We start from the raw sequence: 24,853 nt of genomic DNA, 5'->3' as shown, positions 1-24,853 counted from the left end.
GTTTATTTCTTTTCTCCTGCCAAGAGAGACTCTTTTACCCTCACTCTTGGACATGATTTGAGTGTGTTTCTTTGAATCTAGATGTGTGTAATGGGCTATGGGGTCTTTTACTCCATAGGGTTTCATGTGTTTTGTGATGTGTGTTACACAGCACCCTCCGTGCAGTAGCACAGGGGTGTCATAGTGACCCCCCAGTATAGACTCCATACCCTGGGACTGACTGTCTCCCAGGGCATGTAAAGTCACCATTGACTTAACTAGTCTTAAATTCTGAACAGAACCAGTACAAACCATCATATTGTGGACGTACTGGCTGGGGCAATTCGATTGCCCCAGGGTCTGTTAGTCGAGGGGGCATGTCTCCGTCCACCCTGATAGTTTTGGCTGGTGGCAGTGGATACTACTTTTTATATTCAACCGCAAATATTTTCCTATGGGATTTCCCATTGTTTTAGGCTACTATCTTTATTTAATTATTTAAGGTAGCCTCGAAAATACCGCCGGTTTATTTAATTAATATTAATTATCCGGTTGGTATTTTTTGCCAAAACCTGATTCTAAAATGGCGTTTGTGTTCTCTTCTGTGACTCCAACCCAAGTCGAGCCCTTTGTTCCACTTTTTGGCAGGCTTCTCCACAGACGCCCTCCAAAGTGGTGCCACTATGTCTGGGGTACTTAGGCGGGGTAGAGGGGAATTTAGGCACCCTGGACTGAGTTGTCTAGGCAACTCAAGTCGCACTCCGTCCTGATTGGCCCAAACCACTTAGCTTGTTTGAGTGACAGCTAGGCTGATTGAATGGGGGCTTGCTGCATAAAAGCAGGGCTTTGGGGACTGGAACTTCAGAAGTCGCCACAGGACCTAAGAATCCGACGAGGGAGAAGCTGAGCCGACCTGCCACGACACCACGACCGGTGGAGCCCTGCTGGACCGTCTCACCACTTTTCCCAACGACAGAGGAGATCTCCCGCTGGAAAGTCTCCTTCCGTTAACTGGTGGGGATAACCAGTTTCACCGTCTTTTCGCTTTCCCGACGTATCTCGTGGCCGCCTTGCCCGTGCTAAGTACCCCGGCAACCGGGATACCACATTTTACCACGACCGCGAGATAAAGGTACCACCTTTTACCGGAAAACTCCGCGGCTGGTTTCTGCCCTGGTAGTGCAACGACCTGCATCTTTCCTCCACGTCGAGATCTTCTCTTCCCCTGGACGACGCCGCAACTTGCAACCACTACCAGGAACTGCCACCGCTGGAGGATCCTTCCCACTTAAGGTACCGTATCCCACCGGGCTTCCCTTGCAACCGACTGTACGGGGTAGATTTAGCCCCTGGCTTTCGAACCTGGGTTAGCCTGGGACACCCTGGCTAAACTTTTCTAAAGCCTCTCTAAACTCTTTTCTGAACCCTCTGCAAGACTTTCTAAGCCTAGTGTAACTGTCTGATCTTGGTCGCATTTGTGCTCTGCTCTCTCTAAGAGCGGGCCAAGCCGTTGGACTTTGGCTCACCAGTGACTTTTGCTCTCTGCCTTGCTAATAGTGTTTCTGAATCGTAGAGTGGTGTAATCCTGCATATTCTGTCTTTTTCCCTCACTTTTCCACAACCTTAGTAGAGTGCAATCTAGTTAGGCGCTCACCTCTGTATGAAAATAAGTGGTGTTTACTGTGATTTTCTAATAAGGGGAAAAGGGGTGTATATATCATAATAGTAACTGTGTTTAGAATATTTTACAATAAGAGTGCTGGAGTGTTTCACTGTGTGTTTATAAATAAATATATACTTTGATACCAAAGCTCTGGTCAGTGTTTGCTTGTATTGTTGTATCTAAGTGCCTATTGAGTATAGCTTGCATACTGCCTAACTCTTCTTGAGGGAAGTCTGACTGCTCAGCCACAGCTACCAGGTAAATCTGGGTGGTGCAGACTGCTACCAAGTGGGTTTACTGCCAACACCTGTAGTCTTAAATCTTTTGCAGTGGTCCCTAAGGGAACTGCACAGGTTTCTGCCTAACACCGCCTCATACGGAACTGCTGGGAAAGGATGCAGGTATTTTGCTCCCAGGGGCTTTTTGTCCAGAATTATTGTTGACCACCCCGGTCCACCCACCTCATAAGGAACTGTTGTGACCCACAGGGTGAAGTCTGCGTGAAAGGGTGCAGGTGTTTGGCTCCCAGGGGCTCTTTGCCAAGGATTATTTCTGGCAACACTCCTGCCTCATAAGGAACTGGTGTGACCTGCAAGATGGAAAACACACGAGAAGCTGAGACCTGCAGGGGCGTATATCACACATACCTCATATCACCAACCACTCTCATTACTCCGGCCCTGTTGCCGTGACTGTCAAACGCCAAGCGAACCCCCCTTTGTCACGTACTTACATTTTCAGTTTTGTAAAGTTATGTGCGATTAGCATATTTTGGCAATCTAGATCTAAACATGATCTGTACATTTTCTCCATTTTCTATAATGTTTACATGATTTAGACTTTGAACGTTTGAAGATTTGACACACATTTAATCCGTTTTAGCGATATTATCAAGTGCGCCTTCTTAGGCTGAACGTAGTAGTCGGACATGGGGCCTAACAAAATGGCTTCAGTCTGATCTAGAAGAGGTGGCCTAAAGACCTTGATGTCATTTGTTATTGTAAAAAGCTTTCAAATGGATTGTGTCCTCCAACGTATTCCTCATCTTTGACATATAATGTCCACAGCTCGGCTGCTTCGGACATTTTTTGGCAGAGGGCGCCCTGTGTTGAGACGGTGTCCGTCGAAGGCCTCAGTCGAGGGTGATGCATTGGATGTTCTAAGTAGCACGCACGACGCCCGTAGCCTCAGTTCCATTTTTTACGCAAACGTGTTTGCTTCGTTGAACTCGGTGCGCCTCGTGCTTACTGTTTGTTTATTAATTTGTAGGGCACACCAAACCCTTGGGTAACTGGCCGCAACAGAATACAAGAATAATTATAGCTTAGTTACATAGCAGAGAGAGAATAGAGTAGGGTAAATACAAGAAATGGTGTAGTTAGGTGGTCAGATGAGGTTCTGATATACATAATTACTGGGTCAGAATGCAGTAGAATAATTAACTAGGTGCAAGTGTGCATACGGGCATAGGTTCCGATGTACAAGATTGCCGGGTCAAATACAGTGCAGTGATGAGCTGGTTACAGATATACATACAGGCATAAGTTCCGAGGCTCGTGCAGATGATTAGTCATGCTGGTCATTGGATCGTAACCAGTTGACAGTGTTGCGCCTGAAGCTTTAGTAGGACTAATCTATTCTGAGCTCAAGTGGGAGTGTATTCCAGTGTTGGGCACCTTTTACCTGAAAGCTGCTTCCGCCTTTTTTTTTACCTTGAATCTAGGTATTTGTAGGCAGTGGGAATTGGATGCTCTAGCAGGGCGGGTAGACGTTCTTCTGACTATTCTTTCCATGAGGTGGGGGGGGACTGCAGTGTTTAGACATTTGAAGGATAGCAAGACTGTTTTGAGGAGGATCCTGTCACTGATTTTAAGCCAACGAAGGTTTCTTCTTGAATTGGATACATGTCTCTGGGCGGTAGATTCAAGGTTGTTCTAATGGCATTATTTTGCAGTGTCTGGATTTTATTGGTGATGTATTTATTAGCTCCCAAATAAAGGGCATTACAGTAATCAAGTTTAGATAATATAAGAGCCTTAGCTAGGGTAATGCAACTAGCTTGTGTTAGGAAAGGCCTGCACAATCTACTAAGTTCACAGGTATAGGTGGTGGATGAGGCCAGGGAGTTTACCTGTTTTCTCAAGTTTACTGTGGAGTCTAGGTAAAAGCCTAGCGTCTTCACTTCTTTGGATACTGTGATTGTTACCATTGATGTTGAAGGCTGAGAATTGGAATGGTGGCTGAGCCAAGAATCAGGATCTGTTTTATCGTCATTCAGGCAGAGGCTGTGAGTTGCCATCCATGCCTGAATGAGGGTGTACGTTTAATTTACCAAGGCCGCATCGTGAGCGAAATTGTCCGAAAGGGGAATGAGGATCTGGGTGTCGTCAGCGTAATTTGTGTAGGTCACACCCAGTCTGTCCAATTGGTCAAATAAAGGCCTGGTAAATATATTATACATAGTTGGCAAGACGCAAGAGCCTTGTGTAACACCACATGTCTGAATTGGGTCTGCCGATGCCGAGGTGGAGAAAACCTGCATAGTTCTGTTGTCTAGAAATGACTGGACCCAGGCTATAGCTTCCTTTGAGAATTGGGCAGCTGATGCTAGGTGTTCACATAACACTGTGTGGTCCACCAAGTCAAAGGCTGCCGACAAATCAAGGAGTAGCAGCATGGCAGTCTTTCCTTTGTCATTAAGCTCGTCAATTTGTGCCTTAAGGTCAATTAAGGCAGTCCCTGTATCATGTTGTGGATGGAATCCAGAGTGGCGGGGGCCCAAAAGTTGGTTCGTCTCAAGGTAATTCTGAATTTGGAGATAGGCTACTCTATGTATTATCTTGAGGAGGAAGGGGGCTGTGGTGATGGGCCTATAGTTAGTGGGGATGGATGTATCTAGCGTTTGTTTCTTAAGGAGAGGTAAAACCCAACACTCTTTTGTTGTTGGGGACAGTGTTGGAAGTAAAGGGGGCATTCATTAGCTTGGAGATGAAAGGTGCTAACTCTCTCGCTGCATCCTTGATTATTTGGGCCGGGCAGTTGTCACCTTTGCAGTTGGATGGCTTCAGGGATGCGATAATTTTTTCAGTTTCCTGAATGGATGCTTTAGTGAATGTAAATGGAGCTGGGCCAGGCGTGTCTTTGCTAGGGTTGGCGATCACCGTCTCAGTAGGAGGTAGGGAGGCTTTTTTTTTTTTTTTTGGGCAATTTAATTTTAATTTGAAGTGATCTTTTATTTGCGAAGGCATTCTGGATGTCGGAGCACCATGGCTTGTCTTTGGATATGTCGTCAGGAGATGGTATGGGTGATTCTAATTCCCGAAAGATTACGAAAAGTTCCCTGGTATTGGAGATAGCATTTCAGATTCTGAAAAGATTTTTTTCGTACGGATTATTTCTTTTTTGTAATTATTCGCCAGGAGTTTTAGTTGTAGTTTGTTTTCGACTGTAGGGGATCGTCGCCATAGATTTCTCTTTTGCAATTTTAGTTCTTTAGGGTGGAGGGTAAACCAAGCGTTGGTGTCTGCTGCTTACATTTGCCTAACTTAAGAGGCGCAATGGCCTTGGTCATTGTATTATTGTACAGATCCACCAGGTGGTCGGGATCCAAGTTGTTTGGGAGGGCATTGATGGCAGGAAGGAGGAGTGGTAGGAGTTTATCAGGTGTAATATCAGGTGGGGAGAGGAGGTGCCATAATTTTAGTTTGGGCTGTTTGTTTGTCTAAGGTTAGGGAGAAATTGATTAGTTAATGGTCAGTTCAAGGTTGGGGGGGTGATTTTAGTAATGGTGGTGGGGCAGTTCAAGGTGGCTACCCAATCTAGGGTCCTTCCTTTATCATGAGTTGGAGAGGTAACCTTTTGAGTTTGGCCATGTTCAGCAAGCATAGTTGCTAGAGTGGGCTTGTTTGTCCTCTGGATCATTGAATCCTAAGTTGAAGTCTCCCAAAATAAGTAATTGGGAGGATTCTTGGGTGTTATTTGCTAGTAGGCTGGATAGGTCCTCTTCAAATGTGCCAATGGGTCCTGGTGGCCTGTATAGTAGGAGTATGGTTAAGGTGCAGCAGTGGGTATGGACAGTTTGGCGGTGAGTAGTTCACAGGATTTAAGTAGAAGTAAAGTTGAAAGACTTATGGCGAGGTTGGCTTTAGCTATAATCGCTAAGCCACCTCATCTGGCATTCGGTCCATTCTGATTACTTGATAGTCTTCAGGAATAGTGAAGTTGCGATTATGTTTTCATCTTCTACCCTGAAAACCGTGAAGTCTTGATGAAGTGTCGGGATTGCGGCTCCAAGATGTCGAACACGGATCCGCATCAGCTGAAAACCTGAATCCTTGCTGCTAAATAAAAACTAGAAATTAAAGCTCTGTGCTAGTTCATTTTTACTGTGTACTCCAGTAACAAATATATGGAGCCCATTGTGAAATCCCTAGCATCTCCACCAGCATTGCACTCACTATACCTTTCCGTGCTAATTTAGTGTACAGGGCAATCAAATAAAATTGCCTAATGCTTCGTTGTCTCTGTGCACTAATTCAATGTACTGGGTAATGAATTAAAACATACCCAAATGCTTCTTTGTCGCTTTGAAAAATGTAAAAAAAATAGTATAAATAACGGCTCTCATACCCATTTCATAGTGGGTGGCATCCCATCATCTGGCTCCTGCTCTCATTGCCTGGGTGGAATTAATCTCCCTGCTTGCATCATCTGCACCGCTTGCCATCTGCCAAAAATCACTGAATCCTGTGTGTTTTCTGAGAGCCTCTTCGGCCATATTTCAGGCGGTTTATGCACACTTTAAATGGACATTTACTTGATATAAAGTAAAAGTTGTTGCATTTTTTTATTAAAACATATTCACTCTCAACATCATTTTATTGTAATGTGTGATCCAGGCCGTTGCTTTCTATCGCAGCATGTGGATATCTCAGTCCATCTTGCTGACAATGTTTACTCTGTCCTTGATCTCATTGGTTTGAGCTGAGAGTAGAGAATCTTCTAAACAGGACTGTCCTAAATTCCAATATACATCTAGTGTAAATCGACAATTGGCTTTTCAGTATACAATCATGGCTAAATCACAAATCTTATGTGTTTAGCTAATACATACAACATGCAATCTGCTTGTAAGTGCTATTGTGAAGATTTTCATGTTTGCGGTGAAATGCATAATGCTCCATGCTTTCGTACGAAGTACATCAACCCTACTGTTCAAAATGGGCCTTGCCAACACAGTCATTTAAAATACATATGAAGTAGCTCCCGTATTCTCTACTTGATTCTAACCACCCAGGTATTCTGTGTACCTCTTGCTGATCAAATACAGAATGCAGGGGTTTCAGTGGTTACATGTAACCACTGGATTGCCTTTTCTCAGCCGTGTGCTGTGACCTGCATTTAACCTACCTGTAACCGCTGGATTTACTTTTCTGCTGTGCGCTGTGTCCTGCATTTAACCTAACTGTAACCGCTGGATTGTCTTTCCCTGAATTTGGCTTGCAGCCCTGTGCTGTTAACTTAATTATGTATGTACTGGGACAAACCTAGGCTCTGTCTGTGTACCCAATTACATTGTATGTCTTTGTGTATCTGCACTCCAGCAGCAGCTCCCTATACTATGAGGCGTAGCTCTTGTGACAGTCTGCACGCTTACCTTTATTTTGTCTCCTGTATCTGTATACCTTGATGTAGCCATCCGCAACATGAGGCGTGACTTTGCCAGATTGTATTTACCTTAATTCTTGTCTTGCATGTAGCTGTGTACCCGAGGTAGCCCACCGCAACTTGAGGCATGCGTGGCTTTGCCAGATCATTTTACTCAAACACTTTGCAACCTGTTTATTTGATATTGCACTTTTAAGAAATCCACCTCACACTTACTGTAAGTAGCGCCCTGTTGCCTGAGGGTTTGGTGCGCTGCTATGAATGCAAAACTAAATAAGATTAGTTTTAACAAATAATATTGATTTTTGACGGATTCATTTTTCTGTTATCCAGATTTTTAACCTTGCATGAGAATCCAATCATGCACAGAGGTAAGAGAGAACATACCTAATTGTATGATCTTCCTTCCTCACTTGCATACATGTCAGTCAGGGGAGATGTGGAGATCTGAAAGATGCCACAATGAAAGCAGCACTAGGCAGAGCAGAAAACCTCTTTGATCAACTAAAATGTCAATGATATTTACATCCTATTTGGATGCCCCAAAACTGGGGAGCTAGTCTATCACAAGTGGTTAGGTAGGGATGTTGCGAAACATGTGATCTTTCCTTTTAATCAAGTGCAGCAAATTGATGGTTCATTCTGTTGTTGAGCATCTCTCATTTATTAAGGAAACCAACTCAATGTTTTCTTCCTGTGCAGACAAATTGCGACGTAGTCTTCCAAATCTATCCAGGACATCCGGCATCCAACCAGCCGAGCCTGTGAAGAACAGCAGAAGTTGTGACTCTAATTTACAAGTGCCAAATGGAGGAGCACCCAGACCTCAAGTTTCAGCCAGTAAGTACTTCATTTCTAAAGGTCTACAATTCTATGGTCCATATTTGCTACCCGCATTAATGACTTGTTTTATAGTAAGCTATGGGATGTTTGTTGTTTTGACTTCTTCAGGACGGGAATGAAAATGGATGTACCACGCCAACTTTAATTGTGTATTCACAGGTGGCTGAGACTAACTTGCTGCTTATGCTTCTTCTCTGCCAGGACTTTCTGTATCTACTTTATCCTTTAACTGTTCAACCAGTCTATTCCTCTTCCCGTAGACATTTAGCTTTTCTTCTGGGGCTCCTTTGTCTTTGATTCTAATTGTTATGCTGTATTAGAGGTTCCCTCTTTCTACAGCTATTTTTGGCTACTCCTCTCGAGCTGTTGCTAGTTTTGAGATCTGTCCGCTGCAGTACTTCCCACAAGTGCCCGGAATCACAGCAGGACCGTGACAGCTCGAATGGTGCATCGCGTCCTAGATGCACTGAATGCAGCACAAAGAAATAGACCGGTTGAAGGATAGAGTACATAGAGAAAGACCAGGCCACAGAAAGTCATGGCAGATAAGCAGCATACGCAACATGTGCGTCTAAGTCACAAACAACTGTGAATACACAATTAAAGCTGGAGTGGTACATCCCATTTCCATTTCTGTCCCGAAGAAGGCCGGAGCAGTAATTAGCTTTGACAGTCGGCTAATGAGAACCGGCTGAAACATGTATCGACAGTCAAAAGAGATATGTATATTGATTACATTAGTTTTGTGTGTTTAGTAATGGTGATTTATTATGTTAGTAGCCCTGAAAGTATGACTGAGCGTGAGAGAGTGAAGGAAAGGTGAATTGTACAGTAGGGAACAAACGTGTATGAATTGGGGAATACACATTATTCAGAAAGATCATATTGGGTGTCTATTGAAATATATGTTAAATAAATATCTGTACGATAAAATGGTTCTAAGTAAATAAATTGAAAGCCATTAATTGTTATGTTACTTTGCATTTATATAGCGCCTTATGTACCATTGGTATGATCTCAAGGCGCTGGTAGGTTGAACGCCCTCGGGATCCGTAGTTCAAGTCAGTAGAGAGAGAGTCATAAGGTGCGTGTGAGCACCGGGTATGTGTGCAGCAGGTGTGGCACTCGTATGACCGCTGCTTCTTAGCGGTAGGTGTGGTGGTTGGGAGATCAGGAAGTATGTGTTCATTCTGGCAGGGTGATACCAGATAGATTCTGGCTGCGTTAGGCCTGAGGAGACCGCCTAGGCTGGTGGGTGTGCAGCCAGCTGTAATTAGATAGGATGATGGAGAGTATGTGGCAGGTGTTGGTATGATAACAGCTATACCGAATGTGTCATACTATTGCTATGTTCTAGTGGAGTGGTGGTGTATAGAGGAGAGTAAGCGTGGTGATGTGATATGGTGGTTTTCAGTAGTTGCTTGAGATCGAGCGCATATCTGAACCATTTATTCTTTGTTTTATTCACTCAGTCTGTTCAGTTGGCTTTGTCTGTTAAACTCCATCCGTTGAGTCCACGCCGTCTGTGGTGACTACTCCAACCGTTCAAGTACTCCAATCGTTCCATTCATTTCAACTATTCCATGTACTCCACTGTTCCACCCAACTTCATCCGTTCCACCCAACTTCATCCGTTCCACCCAACTTCATCCGTTCCACCCAACTTCATCCGTTCCACCCAACTTCATCTTTTCGATCGGCTTCATCCCTTCCGCGCACTTCATCCCTTCCGCGCTCTTCGTCTGCTCTGCGCGCACTCCATCCATGTCAGACACTTGATTCATCTATTCCATTCTTTCCGTTCATTCCATGCACTCTGTCATTCCATGTCGTCTATCGGTTCCATGCACTCTATTCTGTGCACTCCATCCGTATCATTTACTCATCCTTTCCATCCTCTCGTCCACTTTATTCCTCTCATCCATTTCATTTATTTCATCCATTTTCTTAATTTCATCCACTTCGCTGCTTTCATCCAGTTTATTTGTTCCATCCACTTCACTACTTTCACCACTTCACTTGTTCTATTCAGTTTATCTGTTTTAATTTACATTAGTGGTTATTAGTTTTCGATTTCTCGCTCCGATCATGATGCTTTATTGTTATTTATGGTATAGCAGCTTTGGGTTAAGGTCATTGATTGCTGATATCCGGTTTGAGTTGAGAGTCGATTTTAGGAGAAGAGCCATGTTTTCAGTAGTTTGCGGAAAGACATGACGTCCTCGGTGAGTTGGATGCGGGGTGGAAGTGCGTTCCACAGATTGGGTGCCAGGGCTAAGAAAGATGATCCACCTAACCTGACTGAGTTGGTTTTTGGTATGACTAGGAGGCCGGCAGCGCTTGATCTTAGAGTGCATGGAGGATGATAGGGTTTTAGTTTGTCTTGAAGATATTGAGGTGCGGTTTTATGTATTGCTCTGTGAGAGATGCATATGGTTTTGAAGGTCACCCTTCGGACAACCAGAAGCCAGTGCAGAGTTTCGAGGGCTGTTGAGATGTGATCTCTTGGGCCAAGTGTTTGTAGCAGTTTGGCTGCAGCACTTTGTGCTCTTTGTAGTTTAGTCAGTTGGTACGCGTGGACTCTGAGGTAGAGGGGGGGTTAGCATAGTCCATTCTTGACATAACAATTAATTGGACCGCAGAGAGTCTGTTGGGAAAGGAGAGGTATGGAAAAATGGGCCTAAGTGTTTTAAGGTGGTAGTGGTAGGATTTAGAGACGTTGTTGACTTGGAGCTTGAGGGTTAGGTCTGAGTCTAGGGTGCATCCAAGGTTTTTTACCGAATTTGAGGGTGTTTGGGAATTGCCCATGGCAGATGGCCAGGGTAGCGGGTGCGGAAGAAGATCGGTGTTGCCACATATCATGATTTCAGTTTTGGAGGGGTTTAGCAAGAGGTGGTTTGTGGTCATCCAGTGATCTATGTCGAGGAGGCAGGAAGCGAGGTCGGGTTGGCAGTTGGGTTTTGAATTCAGGAGTTTTAGGATTAGTTGTGTGTCATCGGCATAGTTGTAGCACAGGATATTGTGCGAGTGGATTACTCGTGGGAGGGTGGACATATAGAGGTTAAACAGGAGGGCTGACAGGCATGCTCCTTGCGGAACTCCAGTGTTGACTGGTCGGGCGTGGGAAGCATAAGTGGATAGTAGGGTTATTTGGTTCCTATTGTCGAGGAAGGATGCTATCCATTTGAGAGCGTTTCCACGGATTCCCAGGGAGTGGAGGCGGTCAAGGAGGATTGAGTGGTTGATTGTGTCGAAGGCGGCGATAGGACAAGAAGGATCAGTGCGGCGCATCCCGCAGAATCTGCAGTGTTTTTAAGGTCATCCCAGATTGAGGTCAGGGTGGTTTCGGTTCTGTGTCTAGCTCTGAAACCTGGCTGCATGAGGTCAGGGAAGATTGTTGGCTTCGACAAAGGCATTTAGTTGGGAGTAGGCGGTTCGGTCAATGAGTTTGGCAAGGAACCTGGTGTTAGAGATGGGGTGGTAGTTCTTGGGATCGAGAGGGTCGAGGGAAGGTTTTTTTAAAAAACATATTTTTTATGATGATTCTTGCGTGTTCTCCTGCGCAGGTAGATGCAAACTTTTCTTTGAGGGTCGTGGCTGGGCAGGTGTCCAGCGGGGAGCCGGATGGTTTGCGGGCAGACAGAAGTTTGAGGAATTGGTCAGTTGATATTGGAATGAAGGAGTCGAAAGTCGGTTGGGTAGCAGTCGCAGGCGATGGGATGGCAGGTAGGGTCGGTGGATTGCGTAGTGGGTGTAAGAGAGCTAGTTTGTTGGTTACAGTTTGTTCCTTCGAGGGCTGTGGTGTAAAAATGTAGAGAGAGTGAGTCGCACAGTAATTGTGAGAGGGTGGGAAGGGTGGTGGTGCATGATGGTTTGGTGACTTCGGCGATTTCGTGAAGTTCTTTGCTGGGGTTTTTACAGTTCAGGATTCGGGAGTTGTAATGGGCTTTTTTAGCTTTTCGGATTTCGGCCTTGTAGCGGCGATGGTGGCGGGCCAAGGTGTATCTGCTCAGGGCTGTTTTTTCTTTCTGCCATTTGCGTTCTAGGGATTTAGTGGTCTTCAGTTCTGGTGTGAACAATCTAGGAAAAAGGCCATGGCAAGTTTATGGTTTGCAAGAGGGGGTGAGCGGGATTAGAGTTGTTGAGCCATGAGTCAAAGGTGTCAGAGGTTAGTTGTTCATTGGGTAGGTGGGTAGGGGGAGGAGACGGAAGGAGAGCATCGGCTAGGTCGGGGAGGATTTTTAGTTTCTTCCAGCATTTACGTAGATTCGGAGGTTCTGGTTCGGGTAAGAGAAGCGGGTTAGGTGAGCGAATGGCGAAAGAAACCATGAAGTGATTGGACCAGATGACAGGGGTGGGGGGGGGCGGTTTAGATGTATCGAGTTGTGGGAGCTGAAGATGTTTGTCCGTTATAGTGAGTCGGCCCGTTTATGTGGGTATGGAGGTTATTCGCTTCTAGGCCGTCAACCAGAGAGTGGTTTATAGGGTTGGTGGGGGTGTCAAGCCATATGTGGAAATCTCCTAGAAGGGTGAGGGTGGGATGGTTTAGTTGGAGGGTGGCAATAGTCAGAGGTTGTTTGAGAATTGTCTATCGTAGCCAGTGGGTCTGTAGATGATTAGTAAACTGTGGGAGAATGAAGGGGGGAGGGATAGTTTTACGAGGAGTGATTCACAGGAAGGAATGGATGGCTGGTTGTCGATGACTGAGGAAGTGGAAGTGAGACTTGAAGGCGATTGCTACTCCTCCACTAGAGGGACGGTTCAGGGTGATGACAGAGTAGTCTGGGGGGAAGGCTTCGTTGGCAACAGGGGCAAAGTCGTCAGAGAGCCAGGTTTCCGTGATAAAAACCATGTCCGGTTTGTCAGAGGCGAGGTCAAAGATGCTGTATCTTGTTTTTTGCTACAAATCGGGCATTAAAGAGGATGCAATTTACTTTGGTACAGGAGGATGATGAGGGAGCTGTAGGGGCATGGGGTGGGAGGGGAGAGGGTGGAAAATGGGGAGCGAGAAGGTGGGGGTGGTTGGTTGTCGATGGGAAGAGTTGGCGGGCAGTTGAGTTGGTGGGTTTGGGGGGAGGGGTTGGACTGGTGTGACGGGTTGATTGGATTTGGGTCGGAGGATTTGAAGGTGGGGTGTGGTAGGTTAGGAGTTTGTTGTGGTCGGTGAGAATTCAAGGGAGAGGGGTTTCGGGTAGGGTGAGGCAGGGTGGGGGGAGGGTGGTGATGGTCGAGATTGGGAGGATTGGGAGGTGGGTCGAGACAGGATTGCCGATGAGTACTGAGAGATTGAGGGAGACCAGGTGTGTTGTCTCTTCAGTGCTTTTGTTGCGGTTGGTGTGTGAGAGAGGGTAGGGGGGTCGGAGGGGGAAAGGGATGCGGCCACTGGTCTTGTCAGGGCGAGGAGTGTAATTCTTAGAGAGGGGAAGGAGTGGGGTCGGGGGGATGATGATGGTGGGAGTTGAAGAGGGCAGTGGGGGGTGGATGGTAGCGGAGCTGGGTGTGCTTGGGAGGCTAGGTGGGCCGTTAGTCGGTGGAGCGGGTATGAAGATGGTAGGCGGGTGGGTTGAGGGGATGGGAGGAGCTGGGGTCTTAGGATGGTTGGCTCGTTAAGGGAAGGGGGATGGGAGGTAGGGTGGGCGGGAAGGCAGGGGGGCGCGAGGGGGTAATTTTCGGCAGACCTTGGTGTGTTGGGTGGACTCATGGTTTGGATTAGTTTGAACTCTGTTATAGTTGGCGTTGGATGATTTCGTTCACACCTTCCCACTTCAACTATACCACTGGATGTTCATTGTAATCTCTACGCGTAACTGTGCTACGGCTGTACCACAGCGATTATTCGCACTTTCTACATTCAACTATACCACCGGGTGAGATTATTCACAAATCCTAAATTCATCTATACCGCAGAGTGATATTATTCACAGTTTCTAAGTTCAACTATATCACAGTTTTTATTTAGACTTTCAGAATGCAACTAGACTGCAGGTATGCTAATAGGCTGAATTTCTAAATGGTACTAAACCATGGACTTTCTGAATGTAACTAAAGTATTGATGTGCTTTTAGGCAGACTTTCTAAATGCAGCTAGACCATAGATCTGCTTTTAGGCAGACTTTCTAAATGCAATTATACCACAGATATGCTATGAGGTGGACTTTCTAAATGCAACCACACCACAGATATACTATTAGGCAGACTTTCTAAATGCAACTAACCCGATGATATGCTATTAGGTGGACTTTCTGAATTCTACTAGGAGACAGTTATGTATTAGGTAGACTTTCTAAATGCAACTATACCACAGATATGTTATTAGGGTCTCTTTCTAAAAGCTATTACACCACAGATATGTTATTCTGCACAATTTCTAAATGCAATTCGACTACAGAATATGCTATTCGGCACACTTTCTAAATGCAACTACACCACAGATATGCTATTAGGCGGACTTTCTAAGTGCAATTACACCACAGATATGCTATTAGGCGGACTTTCTAAGTGCAATTATACCACAGATATGCTATTAGGTGGGCTTTCTAACTGCAACTACACCACAGATATGTTATTTGGCACACTTTCTAAATGGAATTACACTACAGATATGCTATTCTGCAATTACACTACAGAATGTGTTATTTGGCACACTTTCTAAATTCAACTACACCACAGATATGCTATTGGGCAGTTACATTACAGATATCCTATTCGGCACACTTTTTAAATGCAATTATACCACAGATATGCTATTAGGTGGACTTTTTAGATGCAATTACACTACAGATATGCTATACGGCACACTTTCTAAATGCAATTTCACTACAGATATGCTATTAGGCACAATTTCTAAATGCAACTACACCACAGATATGCTATTAGGTGGACTCTATAAATGGAACTACACCACAGATATGCTATTAGGTGGACTTTCTAAATGCAATTATACCACAGGCAATTACATTACAGATATGCTATTTGGCACACTTTCTAAAAACAACTACACCACAGATATGTTATTCAGCAGACTTTCTGAACGCAATTACACCACAGATATGTTATTCAGCAGACTTTCTGAACGCAATTATACCACAGATATGCTATTAGGTGGACTTTCTAAATGCAACTACACCGCATATATGCTATTAGGCAGACTTTCTAAGTGCAATTATACCACATATCTGCTATTAGGCGGGCTTTATAACTGCAACTACACAACAGATTTGCTATTTGACACACTTTCTAAATGGAATTACACTACAGGTATGCTATTGGGCAGTTAAATTACAAATATCCTATTCGGCACACTTTTTAGATGCAATTACACTACAGATATGCTATACAGCCACTTTCTAAATGCAATTACACTACAGAATATATTAGGCAATTACACTACGGATATGCTATTAGGCAGACTTTCTAAATGCAACTAAACCACAGATATGCTATTTGTGGACTTTCTAAATGCAAATATACTACAGGTATGCTATTAGGCAGTTACACTACAGATATGCACTTTCTAAATGCAATTACACTACAGATATGCTATTAGGCACAATTTCTAAATGCAACTACACCACAGATATGCTATTAGTGGACTTTCTAAATGCAATTATACCACAGGCAATTACATTACAGATATGCTATTTGGCACACTTTCTAAAAGCAACTACACCACAGATATGCTATTATGCAGACTTTCTAAAAGCAACTACACCACAGATATGCTAGTAGGCGGACTTTCTAAATGCAACTACACCACAGGCAATTACACTACAGATATGCGATTTGGCACACTTTCTAAATGTGATTACACTACAGATATGCTAATAGGCTGACTTTCTAAAGGCAACTACACCACAGATATATTAGGCAGACTTTCTAAAGGCAACTACACCACAGATATGCTTTTAGGCAGACTTTCTAAAGGCAACTACACCACAGGTATGCTATTAGGCAGACTTTCTAAAGGCAACTACACCACAGATATGCTATTAGGCACACTTTCTAAAGGCAACTACACCACAGAATGAAGAGTTTACAACAGTTTAGCTTCCAGCGTTGAGTGGTAGGGTAGTATGGCGTGAAGTAATTGCTTCTGTCCCTGCCTTTGCCACATTTACTTATTGTTGGTTTCTTGCTTCTCCTTGTGACAATAAATGGGTAAAGAGAAAAGTGTTGTTTTCTGTTTAGCACTAGTAGTCTTGATCACAGGTCTTTTTTGTGCCATGTTAAGATTCTTCTGTGCATTTGGCCAAGATTAGGACTTGGGAGGGCTGTCTAGGCTCCAGTAAGCAACCCAAGAGGTCAAGCGCATGCTGCGGGAGATCACCACAGAGCGCTAGTGCAGGAAGCTCAATGTGTATCTAGATAAACAGAATTTTGCCATAGGTTGTTGCTGTATTCTAATGGCAGAGGTGTTTAGGCAAGTCTGGTGTTTCAGTGCGAAACCGTTATATGACCAGCTAGACTGAATTTGACAGTCGTAGCTGCATTATAGTGTGCATGGATGGATGGATGGGTAGCCGTGCCTGCGGCCCATGTTCACCGAAGTGATGCGTAAATGGTGTCTTTTTTAGACTATTGGATCATTTTTAACGATCTTGTAGCGTGGCCGCTATATTTTATAAACTTAATATCAATTTGTCCAATATGATCGAAATACTCGTCCCTAATGAACAAATAGTCCAAAATAGCAACCCCACATGGCACCTTTCATGTGTGTTTTTGTTTATTGTTCCCCTTGAGTCGGCCATTACCGTTGTCCATAGTCAAATTCCATTCTTCTGCAAATTTTAACGATAGCCTTCCTTGTTGATGCTTTATCAAAGAATATCTTACTAGTGGAGGCCATAGATTGTATTTCCAGGCAATGTGCATTAAGGTCCCGACCCAAGAACATCTTCGATTCACTGGTTTCCAGAATCACACATTGGTGCTGATCTTACCACCCGTGGGGTACATAAACATTAAGTAGAAGCATTTTCTGCCCTTGAGCTGAACTTCCACAGCCAGAATATTGGGTGTATTATCTTTGAGGATCTGTTTCTTTGCAGAGAACTCTTTACTTATACCAATTATCAGCCCTCCCCTAGGTGGCCCCGTGGGGCCCTTTGTTGCAGATTTGTGATAGAAAGTATAGCCATTTACAAGTGTTTCTTGGTGCAGCCGTGCTTCTTGCAATAATAATATTTCAAAGCCAAATAGTTTTTTGTGGCCATGAACGTCATTCACGAAATTGCAATGGCCACGATTGTTCCTGGAAAGGTTATTAGCATATCTTGGATGATCTGCACTATTTGTTGGCAATGTACCTGTAGGCCATGACCATTCAAGTAAGACAGCCTTCAGAGACTCTACAACCTTATCAATCGTTAACTTTCTTCCTTCACACAGACTATCCATGCTCATTTGTCCAGGGTCCCTAGTGGCGGCCTCGTCTTTACTATACATTTTTCTTCGCTGCTCAAGAGCTTCATGATTCCTCTTATTACCACTGTCCACTTGCACGTAAAGGGGATTAGGGAAATGTCTAGTGACCTCAAAATCGTACCCCAAAACGTGATGAATATTGGTCAGTCAGATCTACAGTATCATAAGTATAGCACTGGACAACTGATGTCAGTTTTCTACCATCCTCCACTTGCTCCACATAATCCAGGTCCCTGGACTCTTACATGCAATTGAGGTATTAATCTCATTACTTTCATTATAGCTGACCTGTTAAGCCACTTATCTGCAACACTAGGGAACAAGTTACAGATCGCAAATGCCTTACTGCCTCCTTTGGGTGCATCATCATGGTTCTGTTTTAGGCCATGTTTAAGCTTTACGTCAATGTTATTGAAGACTCTTTAATTTGCCCCATGAACTGGAGTCGATCCAACATCCATATCAAGTGACTTCCGCCAGGCTAACAATGCTTTCACCATCACTGTTTTCCTCAGCATCTTCCACTTCGATTTCAGGGTTAGCATTTTGTGTTTTCATAAGCGACTGGTCAGGGTTCATTTCATCTTTAACGCTCTCTTCTGGTTTTGATTTGCCAGTTTTCTTGCCTTTTTCATATTAGTAAGGCTATTTGCGACATTCTTTTCCGTCTATTAATTTGTTCCGCCGTCAGGTTTCAGTAGCCGGGTTAGATTTAATTGCTGCAGCCCACTTTTTCTGTCATCTTTCTCTTCTGGTTAAGAGATTACTGGCATTGCTTTCTTTTGTTACCTAGTTCCATTACTTAATGCTCACAATCGTCATTGACTAGGTCCTGCTGGCTCAGTTCTTTCCCCACTAATTATTTTTCATTAGCCGGTTCCTCTGTAACTCTGCCATCCTCAGATGTGTTACTCAAGATGGTATGCCATCTCTCAATGCGCATTAGGGCCTCCCTTTGCAGATAAATATCTCAATTCATCTTAGTGCACAGTCTTAAGACTTTTATTGCAAACTGTATCGCCTCTATCGCAGATTTATTACAGGTATCTTTGCTGCTTTCCATCACTGATGCCTACTCGTCGTCCTCATCAAACATCACGGGTAATGCAGAAAGTCAGGTTGATGGGCACACAGGGACCATTTGGACCGTTTACACCACCATTGGCTCTGGCTCCATGATACCCTCCATAGCTGCTCTTTAGTAATGAATAGCAAAGTTTGAGTAACAAGTTGTCAATCTCCATAGAGCTGGATTGGTTTTGAGTATTTCCTTCTGTAGTTATTAATGTTTTATTTTTTTAAAACTTTATTTTTGAGATTTTAAAACAAAAGAAAAGATACAGAACATTGCACCCCTCTTGAGGGTGAGTAGCCCCAGTGCCTTCCCTAAGCCCCCCCCTCCCAACCACCCCCCCCAGACCGCCAAAGTCAATGTTATAATGGCATCTGCCGAGTTGGTTGGACAGCTGCCGGTTTCTGTACCTCGGTGGATCCATGAGCGGCGTATTAGGAACTATGTCTCCCTGATGAAGTCGTAGAAGAGTTCTCGTCCGCTTCGTTAATCAAAAAGGACACCAGGGGCCCCCATATGTCGGGGGGGGGGCTTGCCTGTTGGGGGAGTGTTCTGATAAATTCAGACTCAACGTCTTGGCAGTACAGGATATCTTTACGCCAGTGTGTCGCTGACGGTACTGGACCTCTGCCCCATGACATGGCCACTCTCCTTCGAGCTAGGGTCAGTAGTAGTCCTGCTAGTTTCCTTATTCCGGGTGAGAGTTGTTTCGTCATCCGGAGCAGGGCTGCTGTTGGGATGGGTTGCGCTTCTTCTCCTATAATTGCTGACGTGGTCTGAAGGATTTGTGTCCAGAATGGGGTAAGTTTTGGGCAGTCACAAGCAAGGAGAAACAAAGTCTGCAGATGGGCATCCGCACCTTTCACATTTTGCTGCTTGGTCTGGTTGTTGTTTGTTCTTTTTTTGGGGAATGCAATACGTCTGGTGTAGATAGTTGAAGTGTATTTGCTTTAGGCGAGAATTGAGGGCATTCCTCGTCTGGGATTGTTAGTTGAAGGGACCTCTCCCATCTAGTTTTTGTGCGAGTATCAATGGAAACCGTGTCAGTTAGGATGGATTTATAGATTTGTGAGACCAGTCTGCCTGTGCCCTGGGCTTTCATCACGTTGTGTAGCAACTGCCACGTTGGAGGTTGTTGAGGGAATGTGGGGAATAAGGCTTGTAGTGTATATCTGGTTCTAAAGTAAATTAACTTATCTAGGGGCGTGCTACCTCCTTTTTCAGTTGCTTGTTGGAGTGTAATAAAGGTGCCTTCACTGAATAGGTCTCCAAGCGATTTTATCTGTAGCTTTTCCACCCACTGGTGGAAGACCTTTTCAGAAGTTGAAGGAATCCCTGGAATACATTTGATTGGGAGGAGGGGCGAATATCTCACCTGAACATAGTATTTTCGTGCAAGTTTTTTCCATACCTCGTATGTCGCTAGAACCACGTTCATGTTGTTGGTAGGCACTGAGAGCTGAATAATGATCACGGCCCTTAATAGATTGGGCGTTGCTAATGCCCGTTCTATCTGCACGTGTGGTCTGATAGAGTGCGTAGCGTACCAAAATCTGAGAAATTCTGCCTTCGCTGTCAAGATGTATCTTTCCAAATCAGGAAGGGCTAGTCCGCCACTAGACATCGGGAGTATCAGTGTCAAGTGGGCGACTCTGGCTGGTTTGCCCACCCATAGTAGGTCGAGAACCAGGCTTTTAATTGAATTGGGATATTAGAGAATAAGTATAGTAATGTTGGCAGTATCACCATCTTGACTAGGGAGGCTTTCTCCCATAGGTTCAGAGGGAGTGATTTCCAGCAGTTTACTTTTTCTTGCAATGTTTGTGCTACTGCTTCGTAGTTGTCATGGAATACCTTGTGGTCATTTAGCGACATCAATATCCCCAGGTAGCGGACCTTTGAGGTCTCTCAAGGGAAGTTGTAATCGTCAGTTAATGTTTTAGTACTAGGATTGGGTGGGAATATAATTGATTTCGTATGGTTAATTTTTAAGCCCGATATCGCTCCAAACTTGATCACTTCTCTCCTGACTGGATTAAGATTCTCTACGGGATCTCGAACAAATAGCGCCACATCATCGGCGTATAAAGATATAATCACAGTGAGGCCTCTGTGGAGTTGTTGGGATCGTAGATTTGACGCTAATGGTTCCATTATTAAGGTGAAAATTAGTGCAGAGAGTGGGCATCCTTGTCTAGTGCCTCGTAACCTGATGGGGGGGGGGGGGGATCTCGCCGATCCCACCAGTATGGTAGCCTGGGGGTCGCTGTATAGGAGGGAGACGAGTTTAATGAATTGGACGCCTAGGCCCATCTGAGTAAGTACGGCAAATAAGAAGGGCCATTCTATGGAGTCGAACGCCTTTTTCGGCATCGAGCAGAACCGCAACAGCTTGGCAGGTGGGGTCTAGGACCTCGGTGATACCAAACAGTCTCCTGATGCCGAACGTCCTGAAGCGTCCGGGCACAAATCCTGCCTGGTCCGCGGGCACGAGGCCCGGCATCAGTGGTAGTAGCCTGCTTGTGAGAATTTTGGCGAGGATTTTGTTAGAGGTTGAGAAGGGATATGGGTCTATAGGATGCGCACTCTTCTGGGGGTTTGCCTGCCTTGTGTAAAAGGATGATGTTGGCCTTGCGGGATGATCGTGGCAGGGAACCTGTTTCTAACGCTTCGGAGTACACCTCCGCAAGTAAAGGAGCTATGGTTTCCGCAAAAGCCTTGTAAAATTCCCCGGTTAGGCCATCGGGTCCCGGGGCTTTGGTGTTTGGGAGGGTTTTAATGGCTTTTACTATTTCCTCTGGGGTGATGATTTCATTAAGAGGTTCACGTAGCTCTCTCTCTACCCAGTAAAGTTCAGTGTCTTCGAGATACCTATTTAGGGCATCCTTTCCGAATTCCTCAGCTATTTCTTCATCTATGTGCACAACTGTGTCGTGTTTAGATTGTATCCTCTCGACCATCGTTGGTCTCCTGCCGGCTCTGATCAGCCTCGCTAGGAGGGCTCCAGGTTTCTGGCCTTCGGTGTACTGGCAGACTTGGCCATTATGGCCTAAGAATTTCAGTTTGCGTTCTGCCGTGGGCTTGAATTTTTGTAGCTCTTAAGTTCTGCTTGGGTGCGTGGGTCGCTCTTATCAGAGAGTTTGAGTTCCAGTTGTTTCAATCTTTCCTCACTAGTGGTGAGTTCTTGCCAGATCATTTTAATAATGCCGTTTTCCTTGGCAAGGCAAACTCCTCTTATGAAACACTTTAGTGTTTCCCAGATTGTGCTTGGAGAGGTCACCGTGCCCAGGTTTATGTCTAAAAAGGTTGATACTTCGTCACGGAGTTCGGATGTAAAAACCTGGTCTTGTAGGAATCCGGGCTTGAAGCGCCACTGCAACAAGCGTGATTTAGTAGTGGATGGTTTGCATATAAGGGTCACTGGTGAGTGATCAGAGAAGGTTTTGGGTAAAATTTGGGATTGTTCCCAGTGGAGGGGGCCGTTGGCGGATACCAGTAAGTAGTCTAATCTGGAATCAGAGTTGTGGACTGTCGAGTGGAACGTGTATTCACGCTGTTCCCAATTGCTGTGTCTCCAGGTATCAACAAGGTTGTAGGCTCTGCAGATTTCCTGTACTTGAAGGCTGGCTTTGGAGGTCGGCAGGGTCATGGTTCGTGACCTGTCTTTTGCAGGGTCTAGGACAGTGTTAAGGTCGCCTCCCCAGATGATCGTTGCTGCGGTTTGAGTTGAGAGTTGTGTGAGCACCCAATCAAAGTTCCACTCCGTCGACATTGGGGCCATAGGAGTTGACAAGAACAATGTCTCTACCTGCAATAATCCCTCTTACTAAAAGTGATCTGCCTTCTGCGTCTTTCTCAACGTTGATAATCCGGAAGCCGGTTCGACGGTTAATTAGGATCGCCACTCCTCTGGCGTATGCCGAAAAGAAGTACCTGTGGCACCCCCAGCTTCTAGCCCAGTGGTGTTCCTTCTCAGGGAGTAGGTGGGTCTCCTGGATCAAGGCAATATCTACTTCGTGCCTCTTTAGGAATTGAAGGATCCGTCTCGTTTTAGAGGGGAGGTTGCCTCCTCTGTTGCATGTGGCGACCCTGAATTGTACGACCAGTGTATGCAATTAGGCTGATGTTTTTGTCTTCGTCCTGATCGGACGTCGGGTTTTGTATGAGGCATATGATACGGCTTGTTGGAGGCTTTGGCGACGTCTTACCGTGGGGGATCAGGCTTGGCGTGTGGTCCGAGGGGCGTAAGGGGGGTTAACTGGCTGGTGGCACTTTCCCTATTCCATTCTCTGGCTTCCTTCCTTACACGGGCAACCCCCAACTGGCCTGTTTGCTTAAGCCATTGGAGACTGAACCTCAACGGTGCATGTTAGTCTCCCACTTCCCCACCCATTAACAGTGAACTGTTTTTGGTTACTTTGCTGTGCAAGAGGTACCAGGGGCCTCCCAAGTTGTTCAACTCCCATGTGAATTTCGGTTAGAACGCTGTGTGGCTTGCATGTAGGTGGGTGCCGTCGACCATGTGTTGGTTAAGGCAGATTTCTGTGTGCTCTTTCTCGCTGTGCCCAAGCTTGCTTGGGGGCTGGCCTGGAGTTTCCGGCTCTATCTAAGAAAGCGTTGGCTTCCTCCGGTCTCTGGAAGAAGTGGGCTCTCCCCTCATGCTGTATTCTGAGACGCGCTGGGAAAAGCATGGAGTAGATGAGTTGGTTGTCTCTGGGTCTTTGTCTGACCGAGGTGAAGGATCTCCCCGTAGTTGTATTGCTGGGGAGAAATCTGGGTCGAAATGTAGTCTCTCCTTCATAATGTAGCTCTCCCTTTTCCCTGGCCAGTTGCAGAATGGCGTCACAATCTTTATAATTGAGCAACCTGGCGATTATGCGTATGGAGGGTGTCCCTGGGACGGGTTTGGAGGATGGAATCCTGTGGGCTCTCTCCACCACGAATGTGTGGGATAGGGCCTCGCGGGTGAAAAGAGTGGTGCATAGCTTTTCAACAAAATCTTCCATTTTAGAAGGCATCTGCTGTTCTCTCACCCCAATAATTCTAATGTTATTTCTTCTGGAGCGACCCTCTAAATCTTCGCATTTGGTGATGGTCGCCTTCATTTGGGATTCCAGGTGACTGACTTTAGCTGCCAGGGTTGCTGCGCTGTCGTCCAGGTTCAACACACGTTGCTCGACCTCGTTGAGGCGTTCTGTGTGGGTGTCCATTCTGTGTTGCAGGAGGTCCACCTTTGAGGAGAGCCCATCCACTTTATTATTGAGGCTCCCGATGCCGGCTTTAAGATCTAGTAAGAGGCTCTTAATGTCTATATTGGAAGTTCCATCTTCCATCTGGGCCATGCTGCTGGTTGGGGGTTCTGGGTCCTCGTGGAGCCTGGGGGTCTTGGGGAGTGTGCCGGATTCGAAGGTAAGCTTTCTTTGGGACCTGTGTTTTCCCCATCGAGGTGGTGTGGGGGCAGACGCTGCTTAGGTTGCGGTGCTAAATGGTGGTTGTTTCTCTGCTGACTGGCTCCCAGAGATGGGGTTTGTCTATTCGTTGGTTGCGGTGATCGGCCGGGGCAGTCGTGCCAGCCGGGCCAGGAGGTGTGCTCTGAGCCTTTGTCCTCACTTGTGCTCGTTGGATTTTTAGATCCCTGCCGGGTGGGAGTCGGGCGGGGGCAGTTTAGATGCCCCTCTCCCTGGTGGTGGGGCGTGAAAAGTCGTCCTGGGGATCCGGGTCAAAGCCAGAGGATTGTAGGTATCTTCTGGGAGGGGAATGTTTCCGGTGTGGTGGGCTTGGTTGGGTATGACATCCAGCTGGTGGATGCCTCTATATGATGGGGAGGGGGAGCTGTAGGGTGCTGGCGGCTTCCCAGAACAGATGTAGGGATTTAAGTTGATTTCTTTCAGCCCGCTCCGCAACCCAGGGTTGAGGTGGGCCGCGGGGCGTTAGTTTCAGCTCTCCCTCTGCCGCACCAGCTCCTCTCTGGTGTTCTGCTGCTTGGAGGCGCTTGCCGAATCTTATGCGCTGTGCAGGGCCGGGTGAGTGACAGGAGTAAGTGGGTAGTTGTTTTATTTCTTCTGCCCCAGACGCCCTCCGCCGCCCGGGGCGAGATTGGGGGAAGTGCGGCTCTCTGAAGCTGTTAGCGGTCTCTGGGTCTGCGCAGATGACCGCCGGGTCCAGAGCTGTTGGTTTGCTGGCCTCGGGCTTCGGTGGTAGGG

General features: G+C 45.7%; 1 protein-coding gene across 1 annotated transcript in view; it reads left to right on the top strand.

Moving 5' to 3' along the window:
• SLAIN2 (SLAIN motif family member 2) overlaps positions 1-24,853 on the top strand; it is a 786,196-nt gene that overhangs the window by 497,735 nt on the left and 263,608 nt on the right. The window contains exon 6 of the mRNA XM_069631699.1: positions 8,012-8,149. Coding sequence (XP_069487800.1) covers positions 8,012-8,149 — 138 coding nt within the window. The remainder of the gene's footprint in view (positions 1-8,011; positions 8,150-24,853) is intronic.

Source organism: Ambystoma mexicanum, chromosome 6q, assembly GCF_040938575.1.
Source record: "Ambystoma mexicanum isolate Mex_15411 chromosome 6q, UKY_AmexF1_1, whole genome shotgun sequence".
Lineage (NCBI taxonomy): Eukaryota > Metazoa > Chordata > Amphibia > Caudata > Ambystomatidae > Ambystoma > Ambystoma mexicanum.
This window is presented reverse-complemented; position numbering and strand designations above follow the sequence as displayed.